Source organism: Suillus subalutaceus (genome assembly GCF_016647625.1).
Source record: "Suillus subalutaceus strain FC151 chromosome Unknown DFJ58scaffold_8, whole genome shotgun sequence".
In the NCBI taxonomy this organism is placed as follows: domain Eukaryota; kingdom Fungi; phylum Basidiomycota; class Agaricomycetes; order Boletales; family Suillaceae; genus Suillus; species Suillus subalutaceus.
In genome coordinates this window covers 529,347-547,658 of record NW_024540257.1, presented here as the reverse complement: position 1 = coordinate 547,658, position 18,312 = coordinate 529,347, and the positions used below count along the sequence as shown (strand labels likewise).

At 47.5% G+C, this 18,312-nt stretch overlaps 6 protein-coding genes across 6 annotated transcripts; 2 read left to right on the top strand and 4 right to left on the bottom strand.

The window, feature by feature from the left end:
• Positions 1 to 1,422: 1,422 nt before the first annotated feature.
• On the top strand, positions 1,423 to 3,474 carry DFJ58DRAFT_722609 (pyridoxal phosphate-dependent transferase; the record flags this gene model as incomplete). The annotated part of the gene is made up of 11 exons (XM_041384905.1): positions 1,423 to 1,436; positions 1,490 to 1,605; positions 1,658 to 1,726; positions 1,779 to 1,891; positions 1,941 to 2,060; positions 2,115 to 2,379; positions 2,434 to 2,496; positions 2,551 to 2,690; positions 2,746 to 2,857; positions 2,911 to 3,029; positions 3,088 to 3,474. 11 exons carry the CDS (start codon positions 1,423 to 1,425, stop codon positions 3,472 to 3,474), a joined length of 1,518 nt encoding a protein of 505 aa, XP_041249399.1.
• Positions 3,475 to 4,042: 568 nt separating this feature from the next.
• Positions 4,043 to 4,944, bottom strand: DFJ58DRAFT_471095 (uncharacterized protein). The gene is made up of 5 exons (XM_041380538.1): positions 4,618 to 4,944; positions 4,450 to 4,557; positions 4,314 to 4,390; positions 4,192 to 4,255; positions 4,043 to 4,139 (listed from the first exon to the last, which is right to left on the bottom strand). Exons 1-5 carry the CDS (start codon positions 4,750 to 4,752, stop codon positions 4,053 to 4,055), a joined length of 471 nt encoding a protein of 156 aa, XP_041249398.1. The 5' UTR covers positions 4,753 to 4,944; the 3' UTR covers positions 4,043 to 4,052.
• Positions 4,945 to 6,775: 1,831 nt separating this feature from the next.
• On the bottom strand, positions 6,776 to 7,404 carry DFJ58DRAFT_741989 (uncharacterized protein; the record flags this gene model as incomplete). Its single annotated transcript, XM_041387171.1, has 2 exons — positions 6,776 to 7,110; positions 7,176 to 7,404. Coding segments are annotated over 2 exons (564 nt in total), but the record flags the coding sequence as incomplete, so codon positions are not given.
• A 1,160-nt stretch (positions 7,405 to 8,564) lies between these two features.
• DFJ58DRAFT_837162 (uncharacterized protein) lies at positions 8,565 to 10,293 on the bottom strand (the record flags this gene model as incomplete). The annotated part of the gene is made up of 5 exons (XM_041392351.1): positions 8,565 to 9,089; positions 9,173 to 9,301; positions 9,363 to 9,620; positions 9,682 to 10,041; positions 10,099 to 10,293. 5 exons carry the CDS (start codon positions 10,291 to 10,293, stop codon positions 8,565 to 8,567), a joined length of 1,467 nt encoding a protein of 488 aa, XP_041249396.1.
• A 1,324-nt stretch (positions 10,294 to 11,617) lies between these two features.
• DFJ58DRAFT_713786 (uncharacterized protein) lies at positions 11,618 to 15,309 on the bottom strand (the record flags this gene model as incomplete). The annotated part of the gene is made up of 13 exons (XM_041383952.1): positions 11,618 to 12,061; positions 12,109 to 12,435; positions 12,486 to 12,695; positions 12,752 to 12,931; positions 12,979 to 13,075; positions 13,123 to 13,280; positions 13,335 to 13,536; positions 13,586 to 13,782; positions 13,842 to 14,027; positions 14,082 to 14,300; positions 14,351 to 14,668; positions 14,698 to 14,702; positions 15,093 to 15,309. The coding sequence occupies 13 exons, from the start codon at positions 15,307 to 15,309 to the stop codon at positions 11,618 to 11,620; spliced, it is 2,760 nt and encodes a 919-aa protein (XP_041249395.1).
• Positions 15,310 to 16,609: 1,300 nt separating this feature from the next.
• On the top strand, positions 16,610 to 17,507 carry DFJ58DRAFT_471088 (uncharacterized protein). The gene is made up of 5 exons (XM_041380537.1): positions 16,610 to 16,932; positions 16,993 to 17,100; positions 17,160 to 17,236; positions 17,295 to 17,358; positions 17,411 to 17,507. Exons 1-5 carry the CDS (start codon positions 16,798 to 16,800, stop codon positions 17,495 to 17,497), a joined length of 471 nt encoding a protein of 156 aa, XP_041249394.1. The 5' UTR covers positions 16,610 to 16,797; the 3' UTR covers positions 17,498 to 17,507.
• The last annotated feature ends 805 nt before the right edge of the window (positions 17,508 to 18,312 follow it).

Genomic DNA, 18,312 nt, shown 5'->3' with positions numbered 1-18,312 from the left:
ACCCTGAGTCGCATTGTTCCGTATCTCATATATCCTTGTCGACCCATGGAGGGTCCGTAGGGGCAATAATGACAATGAGTCTTCTGTCTCGCATGTTGGTTCGTGCGACTGGTAAGGCTTCTCGCGCATATCGTACTACCGACAGGCACCCACCGGGTCGAATGGGGAAGCATGCTTAATGACTCCACCTAATATGCCAATCATGGTTACATGTACCCAACAGAATATTCGAGTCGAGGCATTATCCGGACGATCGATGGGGGCTTACGTCATGGTCTCGCAAACTGTATTGCTAAATCGGAGTCACTGGCAGCGCCCTAGGCCTTTCTTTCGTGTGGTATAACCGGGAGTTTTCCGAAGTTTTCCCCATTCGAGCTGCTATCTCGCCTCGTCCCGCCGCCGCATGCAATCGCAACTTATCCGCAAGGCATCTGCCGAGTCTTGATCTGGAACCACATGTCAATGAACGTCTAATCGCATGGATGCACAAAAGCGCTGGCATGTAGCCGTGTTCTTTTCGTGGCACAGCGAACACTCATGAGGTTCCGTTCAAGTCTGGAAAGACCTGTGAAGGGTATTTCACGCGAGGATATTTTGGACCAATGTCGTGGACACCCTAGAGACACTATGGTCCAGATTATGACTACATCAGTGTCGAAAAGTGCGTTGCGCCGCGGCCGGAACTGTCTAGGGTTTGGTTTGATGTCATGCAACAGGATCTCACCCGAGCATCACCTGAAGGACAGTTCTTTCTTTCTATCAAACTAACATTTTGCCCTCGAATCTAGTTCCGGCGCAATACGCCTTGCATTCTCGTTCATACAGTTCACGCGCTTACTCGCAATGTTGCCGTCAAGCACGACAATGGCTAAAAACATCTAGCACTTGAAACCCAATCTATGACAGCATCATAACCCCTATGAGCACATTGATGGATTCGGGTGAATGTTTAGCTCAACTTCAGCTCCAAGTTCTGGACAACTCCCTCAACTGTATGGTATGACCAGCCTTTGGCTAGAACATTGATTCCCTCCGTGTCAGGATGTGCATGGGCCAAATATTCAACCTCGACCGGCGTTTCTGATCTTGAAACCTAGTACGCTGTTATCAGAGCTCTCGATTCTTCTTCTTCTTGATCTTGAAGTCTATCACGCTCTTCCTGATGCCATTAACTCAACTGACCCTTGACACGTGAGTGAGCTTCTGCATGAATCTGTTTACTCCCGGAAATAATTGCACAGCTTCACAGGGATTCCAACCTACCGGGATTGTCGGAGGCACGTGTTCCCAGTTACTCATTTTGGGCGAGCGCGACTAGACGCCCCGACTATAAAGACAAGGGGCTCGAACTGCACAAAACCATTTGTATATTTTTCTTCCGCTCCAAGCCGACTCCTACCTAACCAACAATTTGTTATCGTCATGGATGTTGAGCAGTACGTCCTACAAGTGTCAGATCCTGACCTTGGTTATATTTGATATACCCCAGATTCCGCAAAGCTGGCTATCAAGCAATCGATAGAATATGCGACTATCATGATTCCTTAAGGGATAGGCCTGTCTCATCCCAAGTTGAGCCAGGGTACCTCAGAAAGGCGCTCCCATGTGCGCATTTTTTATTTTACCTCGCGCTTCCTTCTCATCATCACGGACGCAGCCTCTGCTCCCACTGAAGGCGAGGACTTTCAGCTCATCGCGGACGACTATCAAAAGTACATCATTCCTGGTACTTGACTCCCATTATTGCATGAATTTACCTATCTCATTTGGATTTACAGGCCTGACACATTGGCAGCACCCCTCGTTCTTTGCGTACTTCCCTACGTCAAGCACATTCGAGGGTATACTTGCAGAGTTATACGCGTCTAGCACGTCTAATCCTGGATTCAACGTACGTCTCTCCGTCACAACCCTCCCGCCGTCTTTGTGACTTTTTGTAGTGGTCTGCGAGCCCCGCATGCACAGAGCTTGAGGCCGTGGTCATGGACTGGACCGCACAAATACTCGGGCTTGATAAGGCGTTTTACAATACCTCCGAGGTCGGCGGCGGCGTCATTCAGGTCTGTTTTTTTATCCCTTCACATCGTTAATTTATACTGATCGCCGTGCATTAGACGTCAGCATCTGACTCTGTGTTGGTCGCAACTGTTGCTGCTCGTTCACGATATATTCGTGAACACCCTCACGTGGCGATGGAGGATCTCGTACTCTATACCACCACCCAAACCCACTCGCTTGGGAAGAAAGCTGGGCTTGTCTTAGGTCTCAAAGTCCGCACACTGGAAGTCACAGCCCATGATGACTTTGCATTGCGTGGAGACACACTTAAGGTAGCATTGGAGGAGGACGTGAACGCTGGATTCCACCCTTTCTTCCTGAGTATGTTCATCGCAATAGATCGCTGTCTCGAAATTCATTTTGCTCGTTCTGCAGTTGGTACAGTAGGGACGACATCTTCCGGTGCCGTCGATCGGCTTGACGAGATTGCTGATGTCGGTGCGTATGCTTATCATGTTATTAAACCTCTTTGAATCTCATTTTTACGCACAGCGAAACATTACCCTTTCCTTTGGCTGCACGTCGATGCTGCATGGGCAGGCGTCGCATTCGTGTGTCCCGAATATCGCGAGGCGTACCAACTTCCCGCCATCAATAAATATGTAGATTCTTTCTGCACCAATTTCCACAAGGTTTGTTTATTTTTGTCTCGTGAGCATCAGTCTGGGGCTCACAAACATTTTGCAGTGGGGTCTTATACATGTCGATGGCTCCTGTTTGTGGGTGCGGCACCGGAGGCACTTGACCGACGCGCTGGACGTTACACCCGAATTTTTGCGATCGAAGCACGGGAATGCTGGTACGTTTCTGTTCCTGTTGAGTTGTCGCTCCAATATTGACGGATGTGTACAGCCACCGCTATCGATTACCGCAACTGGCATCTTGGCCTTGGCAGACGATTCCGATCGCTCAAATTCTGGTTTGCCCTTCGTGCGCGCGGGGTGAATGGCTTCCAGAAGTACATCACTGACGTATGTTTATTTATTTATTGCCGTCTACTCGTCCTGACGCGCAGTCGTGTCTCACCAGTGCATCAGGCTGAACGCCAAGTTCGCACAGCACATATACGAATCTGACCTATTTTCTGTTGTCACGAAGCCGTCCCTTGCGATGACAGTCTTCAGGATGGCGCCCAAGTCCCTTCCTCATCTTGGAACTCCCGAGCTAAACGCTCTGAACCGCGGTTTTCACGCTCGTCTTGCAGCACGGAGCGACATTGCGATCACCCAGACGGACCTGAATGGGGTGTTTTGTATAAGGATGGTGATTGGTGCCGAGAAAACTGTGGAAGGCGATATTGAGCACGCGTTAGCGTTGATGAAGGACGAGGCGATGGTTTTGGTGAGGAACTGGGAGGGGATTGGAGGAGGTCGGAGAGGCAGGAAGACGTGTGTGGTACCATCTCACTCCCATTGAATTAGTTGTAGTCATAGGTGCCTGTGCCCAATATCCTATTCCTCTTAGGTGTACTCCGGACTATACTTGCATTCGCTATTCTTTCTTGTACTCCGATTCTTTTTTGAACAGTAGGAAATTGATGTTACGTCAGGTATATCTCATGAACTCTTATGTTCCCCACCTCTTGGGCTTGGGCGCCTTTCGTCGATTAGGACCTGTAGTCAATGGAGCAGGAGAATGTCAATATGCCTCACTCGCAGCATGGGTCGAGTAGTGACCGCTCAGATTAGTGACCGTGCCGATGACTGTCTGAAGACTTTTTTTTTGGATGCAATTTCTGTCCAATGGGGTAATGTATCCTATGTCGTGTCTGAAGACATACTAGCACATAATGCATAATGGGTGGTGGACATATGCTGCGCATCCTCCTCGAACGATTCACCGACGGCCTCATCTCTCTAAGAAAGCCAGACCAAAACAATCCTATTCATCGATGACGTACACATACACGACGGAAGCAGACACGACAAGACGCAGTACATATATGCGAGAACACTTTCAATAGCTCAACCTTGAACACCGCTGCAAGGTGGTGCCTAGTTGCCAACTGATTGGAGATCACCAACACGGATGAGTGCCCACTGCTGGTAGGCATCCGCTGCGTTGAAATTCGCGAGTCTCACCTTGTGAACGTGATGAGCAAAAGGCTTTGGAAAAGAAAATACACCAACTTACTGCACTGTCCTCGTCGCTTGGAATGGATAGCACCAGGTTCTTGGATCCGAGAGTGAACTTGATACTGTACATGCGAGTCGTTAAATTAGCAAAAATAGGTCGTTGAGGCGTCGGATTCTCACCTATAGATATCGTTCACGCCTGGAACAAGATCGACCAGAAACGCCTGCCTAGTATAAACGACCGGTTCATCCGCATCCTGTCCACGTCCGCGTCAACCAACAAGAAAATGAAAGAATGAATGCCGATCCAGCATACCTGCTTCGCAGCAGCAAAGAATCCATTACCATTGTTGCCCGTGTTGCTGGTCTGAATGGTGAAAGTGTTCTCGGAGTTTCTTGGCTCCTCTTGTTTCTTGATCACCCACTAGCATACGTGATGTGTGTGAGAACCGGTCGCAAGGTGGATGCGAACGCGTATAGATACCTTTTGAGCCTCGGTCCCGTTGTCGGCGTAGCCTTGGATCTGGTTGCCTTCAGCGGTGCTGTCGCCCTTCAGATCGAGCATGAGGGCTCTGCCAATATTTCTGATAGTATACACTCCATCGGTGGAAAAAGGCATTGTATAAGATGTAGGTCGCTAGTGGGATGATTCGACAATGAGACGAGGAATTGATGAGGGAAAGCTCAGAGAACGCTGGGCTTTTATGCTGAGCATCTTGGGTTGTTTTGGGTCGACATCAAGCTGAAACGAAGATAAGTCGAGTAGAGTCTGCCAGGGGTCTTTTCATTGTAAATGCCGTGAGGGCTCGGTGTCCGGATTTTGTGTGCTCAGGGTTCGAATTTGTTTGAAGGAACCGAGCAGGCTCCAAGGGACCAGAAACCGAGTAAGTTGTTGCCGCGGCGTAACTTCATTCAGTTTGCGTTCACTTGAAGGTGGCAAATCACTTGATGGAACATTGAAGTGCCGGGCAGTCGCTGCTGAGAAGTCTGTAAAAACCTGACAAGGAATTATCAGTAACTCCTCCGGTAGTACCAGAGTGGAGCACCGACTTATGGCTTAATCTGCAGGTTGCGGCCTCAAGCCCACCGCATCCACAATAGCTGCTCCCACTGTTAACAAATTTGCTCCTTGCCTTCGACTCACGAGCGGCAGAAGAGCGCATTGGAGCCTAGTAATTATCAGACAGATGGGTGCGCGGGTCGCGCTGGGTTCAATACAGGTTGTTGGGACATGCAAGGAGAACCTAACCATGCAACCGAAGTCACCGACAGTAGTTGCTGTACTTCCCGTTGATACGAAAAATCAACTGATCTCTCGAAAAGTCCTGGCAATGTGTTGCGATCGGCAAACATTCCCCGCAAACAAGATTTAGAACATAATGTTCTTGTAAACTTCTTTTGCAATGCATATGGAAGCGCCATGTAGATGTCCGAGAAGTTGAATAATGATCCTGCCCCGCAATCGACAAAGCTTCCAAGCGAGCGAAATTGAGGAATGTTTGTAAAGCCATTTGCAATTCACCGCCATGGGAGTCCCTAGGCTGAAAATTGATGCGATGCGAACTACACCTGTAAATTTGATGGACCAATCTTCCATCATCCAAGCCATTCACAATGCTTCTCTCGATGCACTGGCCTTTGTATAGTAGCGTTAAGGTGGAGCGAAGGGGAGGATTAATTTTGTTCGGGGGGAAGAGCATGAAGTTAATCTTGAGTAGGAGGGGATGATATTTGTTGAGGGTAGTGAAAGTAAATATCTAGAATTGCGGTGAATGAGAATTCTAAGGAGAAGGATAAGCAAATCTTTGTTGGCTCAATCGATAAGCTAGAGAATTTGGTTAACTGTGTGGGAAGCGTTGGCGTTGATTGAGTGAGAAATGTTTTTGCTCAGTGTCTCATTGGTGCATGGGGAGCATATTGGCTCGTTACTCGGCCAGCCGATATGCTTCCCGTGGTTGTAAACTTCTTTTGCAATGCATATGGAAGCGCCATGTAGATGCCGAGAAGTTGAATAATGATCGGGGGTTGAGATGAAACCCCAATAGTAGCGCTAGTGGACTGCTGTGGACTGCCTATCCCCGACTCCCCCGTTAATGGAGGAGGGACTCGGTGATGACGCGACCTGTTACTGCTCCGAAATTGTTCGGCTCCTACTGCAAGGTAGGAGTATTACCTCATTTACAGCAGAGGTGATGTCGGAAATTTCCAGCGAGCCTCCGAAGTCCATTTAAGCCATTTTAAGGACACTTTTCACACGACACCCTTTTAATGCATGCTAATGATGTAAGATAATATTTTAAGGCACTTACAATATCTTGCACCAATCATTAAAAGGCACCATAATGGTCCCAGGTGGCGTGCGACGAGCCTAACATTTTAAGGGCATGAAATGATCACATAAGCATTGTAAAGCACGACAAGGCTAGGCGGAATAATTTCAAGAGTTTTTGTGCTCATCTCAATGCCCTTGCAAGGTGGATGTCCAGAAATTCAAAAAATAATAAATAATAATATATTGATATTGATATTGATAAATGTATTAATACATAGACTATTGAAAATACAATTATTTTAAAAATTGGAGGGAGGGGAAGTGCTGTAGGGGAGGTGACAGACGACGCGCCAGAACACGTCTGACTCACCGCAGGTGGGTCCAGGAGAGAGGAGGGATGCGCCAGGGGAGGTTGCAGGGGAGGGACAACAGAGGACGCACCAGAACACGACTGACTCGTGGCAGGTGGGTCCAGAAGAGAGGAGGGATGCGCCAGGGTAGGGATAACAGAGGACGCGCCAGAACACGACTGACTCACGGCAGGTGGGTCCAGAAGAGAGGAGGGATGCGCCAGGGGAGGTTGCAGGCAAGGGATAACAGAGGACATGCCAGAACATGACTGACTCGCGGCAGGTGGGTACAGGAGAGAGGATGGATGGGCCAGGGGAGAGACAATAGAGGACGTGCCAGAACACGACTGATTTGCTGCAGGTGGGTCCAGGGATGCACCAGGGGAGGGACAATAGAGGACGCGCCAGAACACGACTGACTCGCGGCAGGTGGGTCCAGAAGAGAGGAGAGATGCGCCAGGGGAGAGACAATAGAGGATGTGCCAGAACACGGCTGATTTGCTGCAGGTGGGTCCAGGGATGCGCCAGGGGAGGGACAATAGAGGATGCGCCAGAACACGACTGACTCGCGGCAGGTGGGTCCAGAAGAGAGGAGAGATGTGCCAGGGGAGGTTGCAGGGGAGGGACAACAGAGGACGCGCCAGAACATGACTGACTCACAGCAGGTGGGTACAGGAGAGAGAGGATGGATGCGCCAGGGTAGGGACAACAGAGGATGCGCCAGAACACGACTGACTCGCAGCAGGTGGGTCCAGGAGAGAGGAGGGAGTGCAACCGACTTGCGATATTGGAGACTCGTTTTCTGATGTGCTGCGATAGTCTGAGGCATATTTTTGAAGGACAGAGTCTAAGTCCATTCAGATGTCAGTCTAAGCGTTGGATTCAGACATGAAACGCTCACGAAGACGCAAAATCAGAGTTGTCGGTCTCAAGAATTGTCTATATAAATTGATTCAGACATGAAACACTCACGAAGATGCAGAATCAGAGCTGTCGGTCTCAAGAATTGTCAATATAAATTGATTCAGACATGAAACACTCATGAAGACGCAGAATCGGAGTCGTCGTCGGTCTCAAGAATGACGATTTAAACGTCAGACATTTAAATTATTACAGTTGACACCTGAAATAATCAAATTATCGTCATCGTCGACGGTGACAACTTAAATACGACTTACTAACAATTAATAACAGTCTGAATCTTGATGATGATATGGATTAAGTTGGGGAGGAACGAATTGATTCAGTGCATTGGGATGACAATGTTAATACAGTCGATGACGATTCGTTGTGATGGTGCAGAACCAAATTAAAAAACTTTGACTTTGTAATGAAAGTGTCGGATTTGACTTGTTTGACATTGTTATGATCTGACCATAAATGGAACCACTCACGCAAACTTTGAAGGTCTTACTATGCATTGGAATGATGGAATCTTCAATCCGACGTTTAATTTTGTCGTATGGTAATATCAGTGTGAATCAGTCCGGACTGTCCTCAGTAATTGGTGAGAATAAAGTGATTTATTGACAGAGGCAAAATCAACTCTAAATGATCTGAGCGGCCAGTATTAAAGTGAAAAAATAGTACGAAAACTAAAGAGGTAGAAGAAGAAACAAAACCACGAAGATGAGTGCACCATCAAACACACAATGCCACCACAATTCACTTCCCTGACTTCTTAGGTCTGCCACGAGCAGCACGTCGTTTGACTGCCGGTGGAGGGGCCAATGGAATGATTGGGGCTACATCTTCGTCCATTGACAGTTCGTCAGGTTGAGCAGGCCGGATGCTAGCAGTTTGACGTGGTCAAGCAGCAGGTAATCTGCGACCATTCAATGCAGATGGCTCAGTGTCATTTTCCAATGACAACTGGCCAATGTCGACTTGAAGTTGAGCCGTGGCGGAGGCGGTCCCTCCCTGGCTAATAGACATAATAGTCTGATGGTTGGAGACAACGTTAGTATGACCTGTGGGTGTGGTAACATGAGCTGAAGGCATGGATGCAGGAGCAGGGGCAGGAGGAGCAGGAGCAGGAGGAGCAGGAGCAGGAGCAGGAGTGGAAGCAGGAGGAGCAGGAGCAGGAGCTTCTAACTGCCGTAAAAAATTGTCTTCCCAGGTGCGAGGTTGAGAGGTAGATGATGGGGCTGAAGGACTCGCCGAAACTGAGCTTGTGCCGAAAACTTCCCTGTTGTAGTAATCCATCACGCTGATGGCCCACGAGCTGCGCTTGAACAGATGTTCTAGGTAAAAGTCATAGTCTTGACCATATCCGATCTTTGTGGCTGATCCAGTCGCCGTGAGCTCCTGGTCATGTGTCAATAAAAAACGTGCCTGCGAATGCAAAGGTATCAGTATACATGGAAATTCAAAGAGACCGTGTTGAAGAATGTAACACGATGTTAGTAGTCACTTACCATAATAGCAGCACCGGCAATAAGACCCTCCGTTACACACTGCGTGTCCCAACGCTGACCCCTAGCCTTTGGATGTCCCTTTGTTTTCCCAGAGAGTGAAGCCTTCCCGAATATCTCAACACGGATAATCTGATGGATGAAGTCAGTGTTTGTATATTGCTTTGAAAGCAGCTGAGAACGTATTGCTTACTTTGACCATGATGGGCGTTTTGAGGAAGTCATCGGGAACCATTGCAGATGGATTTGTGAACAGGATGGGGGCCAGACGTGTATACCCGTCCTCACCATGCTGCTTTAGAAGAGCAAGGAGCAGCTCATTCTCTTTCTTTTCAGCAGGCCCAGCAGTGAATACAGTCGGATCAAGCTTCAGACTGGAGAAAATTAAGCCTGCGCAGTCCTTGAGGCTATGTAGTATGTTTGACCTTTCGGAGCTGACTGCAGCGCGAAACTAGGACACATGTAAACATCAATGACATTGACATCGTGGATTGGGGAGTAATAGAACATACCAGGGATCCGAACTGTGAGTAAGTTTCCATCGATTTGTGTAATGACTTGGGTACACAGTGATAAAGCTCAGCCATAGCACCATTGAGCTTCGCCTTGGGTGAGGCCCAACGTGTATCGCTGCGTGGGTCAATGTTCGGCTGGGGAGTTGTTGGGAAGAACCCATTCATGACCCAGAAATAGTGGAACATCGCATACTTCTTGCCTGCACGTGTGATTTGGCTGTCAAGAGCTGAAGTCTTCTTGAAGACTTTGTTATGGCTGCACGCAGGCATGGCAGCCCGGAGCGCTGCATAATCTTTCTTGAGAACACGTAGCTCAAACCGCACTGCATTATATGCTTGCTGGGCGATTTCGAGTGCCTATGAGTGAGAATGAGTGAACATGTTAAATCAGAAATGAGAGTGAAAGAAACTTACCTTGTGGACCTCATGCATAGGTGCATCTGGTTGAGGGACCGTCATTATCCTCATCGCAGTCCCCGTGTCGCTCCCTGCATCGGATGTGCCATCTTGTTCTGAATTGCCGTCAGATCCAGAACCAGTGTCTTCAACAGCATCAAGCTCTGTGGTGAAGTCTTCAGCATCGTCTTCGAGTGGGGCTCGTCGAGGCATGGTGATCTGTACCTGAGAAGGCAGAACAACAAAGGAAAGACAGAACACAATCCAATGCTCACCCAGATTTCAGTTGTTATAGAAAGGTCCCTTGGGTTATTTACGTATAGAGTACTGCTGGACGATTATGTTGCAGCGTCCGATAAGGCTGCATTATTATGTCAAAGAGACACTGCGCTGCGTTTGATGTCGACAATCGAGCGCGTGTCAAGTCTATTTAGGCTTATTAGTAAGTTGTTGATGCAGCAATAATGCAAAGATGTACCTTGCTGCACGTAATTGAACGTGCTCAGAGCGTCCACGCCGTCGATGAAAGTGGGATGATGAATCGCCCGAACCTTCTGCTTGAATCCATCTGTAGATCACTCATCACCCACGTTGCTGTATGTCAGAGTATGCAAATGGATTGGGCTCGATTATGAGTAACATACATGGGAAATGCAGGAGGAAGTACACCCTATCACCAAGGCCCAAATTGAGGCATATCGGCAATGAGAGGTCGAGGCGAAGTTCCCTTACAAGAACATTAATTACATGCGTAACCAGCAGCCATCATTGCAGAAGATTGAGAAGTGTAAGAAGCTAAGTGGCTCTCGCTGCGAGTTCAAAGGGGTGTGGAGACCACTAGTGTGATGCTGAAACGCTATAGAACTAGATTAGCGTTGACGAATGTTATGCGATAATGATTGAGACGAGTGCGAGACGATAAACGATGGATATAGCGATACAATTTAGAAAACGTGTGCGAGACTGAGACTGGGAGACTGGTATGATTGCCTGTGGTAGTGAGTGTACATGGGCTACTTTTATACTTCAAAATACTGGGGGTCAGATATAGCTATGCCGAATCGATTATGTGACGACGGGCACTGAAGGTATTGGTGTCGCTCCTGACAGGGTAGAGTAGACAGAAAGGAAAGAGAGTACGAGAGGAGTGAGCGAGTAGGAATATAAACGGGTATGGTATTAATGAAATGACGAGAGTTGCATAGTGGTTTTGACAGATTCGGACACGGCGAACTGGGAGTAGGGTGACGGTGACGAATAATGAAAGCTGAGGGTCGACAGTGACGAGAGGAAAGAGCGTTGAGGTCCGTGCTGACCGAGGCTGATGGTGCGCTGATGGTGGTTAAGGTAAGTGTTGAAACGGCCATTTCCAGTGTCGAACGATTGGTAATCCTTACAGAAGGAATCTGATCCTGACACATCACCTCGACGGATGGTGAGCTGAAGGACTTTGAGCGTACTGGACCGAACTAGCTGGCATATCTGTGGAGTAAAAGGCGAGAGCATTCAGAGCGACGAACAAAGGCAGTGTAATATGTCACTGGCGTGCCCGTGTCTTCATGCGAAGAAACATATCACTGTCAATATGATCAACAATGATAAATTCACCTTGATGGTCATGGTCAGGGAACAAAACAGCACCATGGATGACAGACGTGAGTGGAACAAATATAGAGTTTGCTCTAGGAACAGCCTTGACACAAGTGAGCTTGAGTTCACGGTCAATTCTGCGATGAGCACCAGTGCCCGCAGTGTATGGCTGAACCAGTGCAAAATTAAAAGAGCCGTCGATATCTGGGAGATGGCACTTGAACATAAGAATAAGTTTGACGAATGCTGATCGTTCCGGAGTGAGCTGTATGAGCGCACAATCGTAGCGCGGTTGGCCATGGAAACTCGGATTGCACCGAAGGTAATCGGTAGCTTGTTTCCAGTCGACGGTAGATTCATAGTTTACCTTGAGGTAGCGATATTCACAAATCTGGAAGAAAGTCAGTTCTAGACATATGAAAGATACAATCAACATACCTGGAAATTGGCGGGTAGTGTAATCCATCTCCTCAGTTCATATCCATACCCAGGTAAAGATGTATTGAGAAATGTAGAGAACTTCCTACGAAAGTCTTGAAAAGCATGATCAGCTGGGCTACAGGCGTTCTCGATGTCCTGTATAGATACGAGTTGCTGTGGCGAACCGAGTTTGATATGTCCTTGTGCAACAGCCGGATCTAGATTGTCTTCAGCTGTAGCGCCTAGATCAACTTCATTGTCCTTGTGGTTGCGCTGCTCGTCAAATGTGTCGACATGTCCTCTCAACAGGCTGACTGCGAATTTATTTTGGTTGACACGAAGAATCTACGGTATTATTTAATTTGATGTGACACAATGTCAGGTATATAGCTCACCTGTTCAGCCACGTTCTTTCCATTCGATTGGCACTCATAAGCCTCTTTCAAAGGGCCGTGAAGCTTTTCATTCGGACGTGTGGTGTAGTTGCGCGCTGCGCCTTTCATTCGAATATCACGGGTCGCGTGTTTCCATAAATGAACCTTTGGGAAGTTCCAGTCGAGTCTTAGATCTTCAATGGAAGATTCTGCAGCACATTGGACGTAGTCCTAGAGTGAGATACATATTGCTCAACTTCCGTTTTATCAGAGGAAAGAGACCCTACCTTGAGTGCATTATTGAAAACAAGCAATTCAGCTTCGATTGCGTCCAGAGTGCTCATTGTATGTACATCGAGACCAATATAACTGTCAAGCTGCAGATAGCTGCCGATGAGACGAAGCAGTTGGTTCCCTTCTGGGCTATTACTTTGCTTCAAAATGCTCAATGCTGCGTAGAAAGATTGCTTTATAGCGGTTAGATAGAGCAAAAACAAAACAAAATGATACATACTTTAGATAGATCTTGCATCTTATTGCCATCGCTGAACGACATGTGAATAACGGTGTTGAAATGATTGCAGTCGCGCCACCGAGGGAAATTAGCGACCCTGCGAATGATAAGTGTGAGAGCCACAAAATAGTTCGTGCGACTTACTCCTCTTCGAATAATGATTCTGCCTCGCGTCCCAAGGATTTGAGAATCTTTTTCAATTCGTTGAGTAGGTGCTTCCAAAGTCCCAAATGAAGGGCGTGTAAGCGGTCGAGACTGATTGCGTCATGGGGATCAGAGTGCGCGACAATCCATAAGACATTCTGGGTATTACATGATTGATGGATGTAAATTAAATAGAAAGTTATATAGCTTACCTTGACAGCGCGCAATCCGAGCGCCTTCAACAGTTCCTCGCCGCGAGCCTTGCTTTCCTCATAGACATCAAGTGCAGTCATCACATCCTGCATTGATCGCAATCGAAACGACTTCGAGAGATCATGCAGTTCGTCAAGCGGTACAATGCACACTGGACATGGACACTTGCTATGATGGCCACAAATCAGTGACATCATACACCTACAGGCGCTGTTAGATCAAACATGTATCAGTACAATAAATTATGTACTGTTCTTCATAGTCAGCAGAAAGTATCAATATGATGGGAAATAGCCAACGTAGGACCTGGTCGAAGCAGTTGTACAAATATCCCGTTTTCGAGTACTGCACGACCAGTTCCAGGAACTTCACAAACGACTCGTGCCATATGACACACTTCAAATTGGTGAAACTTTTCTTGCCTTCCTCGCTTGCGTCCTCGGAAACCTGTGATTATTACATTTGTTAATTATTAATATAAACAAGGTGTTATTTGATGAACTTACGATAGGCAGCAGACCAATAACACGACCGCCACCGATGCCCTCACCATTCTGAATTCCTACCAGTAAATTTGCACAACGTACCACAACAGGATACCCTTTAACGGTACCGTGTGATGAGAGTCTCGTCTTGTCGGCGTACACTATGAAGCAAAGGGGGGCAGCAACGAGATCATGCGGAAGATTAGACTAATATCAGTTTACATCAGTGAGTGACATACTCATGAAACAATTGTTACGTACCTGGATGTCCCACCAACGATCGGCTGTCCATGGCTCATCATAGAACCGCTCGAATTCCGTACCGTTATGCTTATAAACGTGTTGTGCGTCCCAAACAAAATGTGGCGCGAGTAAGGGGTTTTCTAATAAATCAAGGGCCCATTCCCATATGGGCAAAGCATGGACCTCATATACACGCTCCTCTCGTTTGTATGGCACAGCGATGTCGTGTTTTGTAAACTAAACGATTTTCTATAACACAGCATTTCAAAAAAGAATCAGTAACATACCAGCAACACCTGAGTGGTAGCGCTACACAATACATTGCGAAAATCAGTATCATTCTTCAGCGTGATTCTAATCTGGCCTGTCGCAATGCAGGCAATCAGAGATAGTAGTCCATCGATTTGTGACTTGTTGAGGGAAGCATCGAGTGCGATTTCCGCAAACTTGAAGTCGCCTCGTGAGGAGAAAGGGCGCCATGGTTCTTCATCGACAGGAAGCCCTTCAGTAGTATCATGTACATCAACACGAAATTCGTTGAACGCTTGGTGCAATGGTTCACGACCACTTGACGGGTGATATTCCGTCTTGAATTCGAGGGGCCGCTGAATAGACAGCTACAGGTTCAACAGACCCTGCCTGACTGAAAACTGTACAGGGCGATCAGTTAGTAAAGTTACAAACGATCAATACACAAAATATACTCGGACTTACCTGGGATTTCAACACTCTCATAGTAGGGCTCGACATTGTCCAGATCAATATCCATGGGATCGGCCTGGAAAAGATGCAACTACGAGTGAGTGATATTAGAGGCGCACAGAGAGCGAAGAACAAGTAGAAGTACCAGGAGGAATGGAAGAAATCTTCGTTTGTGGCGGACTGACCATTATTGCCGGCGCTCTGTGATGGGCCAGCCATTGTTTCAGGAAGCCTTGTCAATTTACTGAGCCTTCCTTAGAGCTAGATGTTGCCTCGATATTAGATACATACTGGCCAGTGATTGATTGGTAGATAGAATCAACTCACCTCGTTGCTGGTCCTTTTGATACTCGAGACCAAATGTCTCCTGTTCCCTCTCGACATTCACACACTTCTTGCATGTTGCTTCGTGCTTCTTGAAGCCCTGGGGCTTGAACTTTCCGTCACAGTGAGGACATGAGAGCTGCCCTGTAAGTGTTTCTTCTGTATAGTTATACTTGCCTCTAGATGGCGCTGCAGCCGCTGCAGTACGAGACGGAGCCATAATAAATTGAATGCGACAACGGTGATAGAGCTTGGTGTGGGCAAAACAAAATGTCTGAATTCTGGTATCGATATGAGGGACCGTAACGCTTAGCATATGTCTTAGAATTGTTCCTACAAGCAAGGTAATGGTGTTCTCACGATCACAAGACCTTTAAATTGTCTCACGAAGCCTTGAAAGGTATCTTATAATGTGCCTTTTAACGCATGTGATCAAACTTGTAAGCCGGCAGTATTATAATGGTACGTTACCTTTTTCCGACAGAAGACCTCGTTCACTGCTCAGCAAGCAAGGACCTTACATAATAAGTCCATTGCTATTTTCGCTCTTTTTCTTGTAATTGAGGTACAAAGTATTATAGCTAGTAATGATAAGTATGCACTCCTTCTGATACATTGGCAGCACATATAGCGGTCCAATATGTTCTATTGGGTGTATGAGCCGTCAAGTTTTCCGCTCGGAGGTCTTTTCATTACGTTACAAGTACTGCTGCCGGTGGTACCTAGTTTTCGCCACAGCCGTTAATGGTGAACCGGTGACGGCATGCGAAGTGGTAACAACACACCGCACACCCCTGCTGTATAGTTCTCGGATAATGCCGTTAACCGGTTCGCAGTCCGGCTCTAACGGTTAACCGCACCATTCATCTCAAACCCTGATCATTATTCAACTTCTCGGCATCTACATGGCGCTTCCATACGCATTGCAAAAGAAGTTTACAAAACATTGTTCTAAATCTTGTTTGCGGGGAATGTTTGCCGATCGCAACACATTGCCAGGACTTTTCGAGAGATCAGTTGATTTTTCGTATCAACGGGAAGTACAGCAGTACTACTGTCGGTGACTTCGGTTGCATGGTTAGGTTCTCCTTGCATGTCCCAACAACCTGTATTGAACCCAGCGCGACCCGCGCACCCATCTGTCTGATAATTACTAGGCTCCAATGCGCTCTTCTGCCGCTCGTGAGTCGAAGGCAAGGAGCAAATTTGTTAACAGTGGGAGCAGCTATTGTGGATGCGGTGGGCTTGAGGCCGCAACCTGCAGATTAAGCCATAAGTCGGTGCTCCACTCTGGTACTACCGGAGGAGTTACTGATAATTCCTTGTCAGGTTTTTACAGACTTCTCAGCAGCGACTGCCCGGCACTTCAATGTTCCATCAAGTGACTTGCCACCTTCAAGTGAACGCAAACTGAATGAAGTTACGCCGCGGCAACAACTTACTCGGTTTCTGGTCCCTTGGAGCCTGCTCGGTTCCTTCAAACAAATTCGAACCCTGAGCACACAAAATCCGGACACCGAGCCCTCACGGCATTTACAATGAAAAGACCCCTGGCAGACTCTACTCGACTTATCTTCGTTTCAGCTTGATGTCGACCCAAAACAACCCAAGATGCTCAGCATAAAAGCCCAGCGTTCTCTGAGCTTTCCCTCATCAATTCCTCGTCTCATTGTCGAATCATCCCACCTAGCGACCTACATCTTATACAATGCCTTTTTCCACCGATGGAGTGTATACTATCAGAAATATTGGCAGAGCCCTCATGCTCGATCTGAAGGGCGACAGCACCGCTGAAGGCAACCAGATCCAAGGCTACGCCGACAACGGGACCGAGGCTCAAAAGGTATCTATACGCGTTCGCATCCACCTTGCGACCGGTTCTCACACACATCACGTATGCTAGTGGGTGATCAAGAAACAAGAGGAGCCAAGAAACTCCGAGAACACTTTCACCATTCAGACCAGCAACACGGGCAACAATGGTAATGGATTCTTTGCTGCTGCGAAGCAGGTATGCTGGATCGGCATTCATTCTTTCATTTTCTTGTTGGTTGACGCGGACGTGGACAGGATGCGGATGAACCGGTCGTTTATACTAGGCAGGCGTTTCTGGTCGATCTTGTTCCAGGCGTGAACGATATCTATAGGTGAGAATCCGACGCCTCAACGACCTATTTTTGCTAATTTAACGACTCGCATGTACAGTATCAAGTTCACTCTCGGATCCAAGAACCTGGTGCTATCCATTCCAAGCGACGAGGACAGTGCAGTAAGTTGGTGTATTTTCTTTTCCAAAGCCTTTTGCTCATCACGTTCACAAGGTGAGACTCGCGAATTTCAACGCAGCGGATGCCTACCAGCAGTGGGCACTCATCCGTGTCGGTGATCTCCAATCAGTTGGCAACTAGGCACCACCTTGCAGCGGTGTTCAAGGTTGAGCTATTGAAAGTGTTCTCGCATATATGTACTGCGTCTTGTTGTGTCTGCTTCCGTCGTGTATGTGTACGTTATTGATGAATAGGATTGCTTTGGTCTGGCTTTCTTAGGGAGATGAGGCCGTCGAGGAGGATGCGCATAATATGTCCACCACCCATTATGCATTATGTCTTCAGACAGTCATCGTCACGGTCACTAGCCTGAGCGCTCACTGCTCGAGGCATAAGCGGGTACAGCGATGTCCCTATGTCCAACACTCAGGACTGCAAAGATGCTCCTATGATTTGATGGCTGAGAACGGCAGAAGATTTACATAAAAGATCTAAGATGCTTGTTGACCTCTTATCGGCAGTGTCTCCTAGTGTACACTTGATTAACTTGGACGCAAGGGAGCATGGAGAAGATGGTGCGAGCGACAGCTTCATCATCCACTGCGTCAGGGGAGTCCAGATCCAATGCTTGTAGGGAGGTGTGTTGGGATGACTCGGTTGTGGGATCGATGTCCATATGTGCAGCATCAACAAATATTCGCAGTGTTTGCAAGTGGGGGCATAGACGGAGCGCTGCTAATAATCCACGGAATGTAACGTCGGGTGAACGAAAATGGAGGTCCATTAATTCCAGCGAGTTCAACTGGACATGGCTTTGAAAAGAAGGTGGTTGTCAAGATGGCTGCAACAGTGTAAAAAAAGGAGCCGCAGGACTCGTAGTTGCCTGAAACACAATATCTCTCTGATGGGTGTGAACGAGTTGCTTGGGCGCTCCTGGACAAGTGATTCACCGGCGA

Bases quoted from the DNA above. Each gene is read 5' to 3' on its own strand.
- DFJ58DRAFT_471095 (XM_041380538.1), bottom strand. From the start codon at position 4,752: ATGCCTTTTTCCACCGATGGAGTGTATACTATCAGAAATATTGGCAGA. The intron at 4,558-4,617 runs GTATCTATACGC...CACGTATGCTAG, and splicing joins ACGGGACCGAGGCTCAAAAG to TGGGTGATCAAGAAACAAGA. The intron at 4,140-4,191 runs GTAAGTTGGTGT...CACGTTCACAAG, and splicing joins CAAGCGACGAGGACAGTGCA to GTGAGACTCGCGAATTTCAA.
- DFJ58DRAFT_471088 (XM_041380537.1), top strand. From the start codon at position 16,798: ATGCCTTTTTCCACCGATGGAGTGTATACTATCAGAAATATTGGCAGA. The intron at 16,933-16,992 runs GTATCTATACGC...CACGTATGCTAG, and splicing joins ACGGGACCGAGGCTCAAAAG to TGGGTGATCAAGAAACAAGA. The intron at 17,237-17,294 runs GTGAGAATCCGA...TCGCATGTACAG, and splicing joins GGCGTGAACGATATCTATAG to TATCAAGTTCACTCTCGGAT.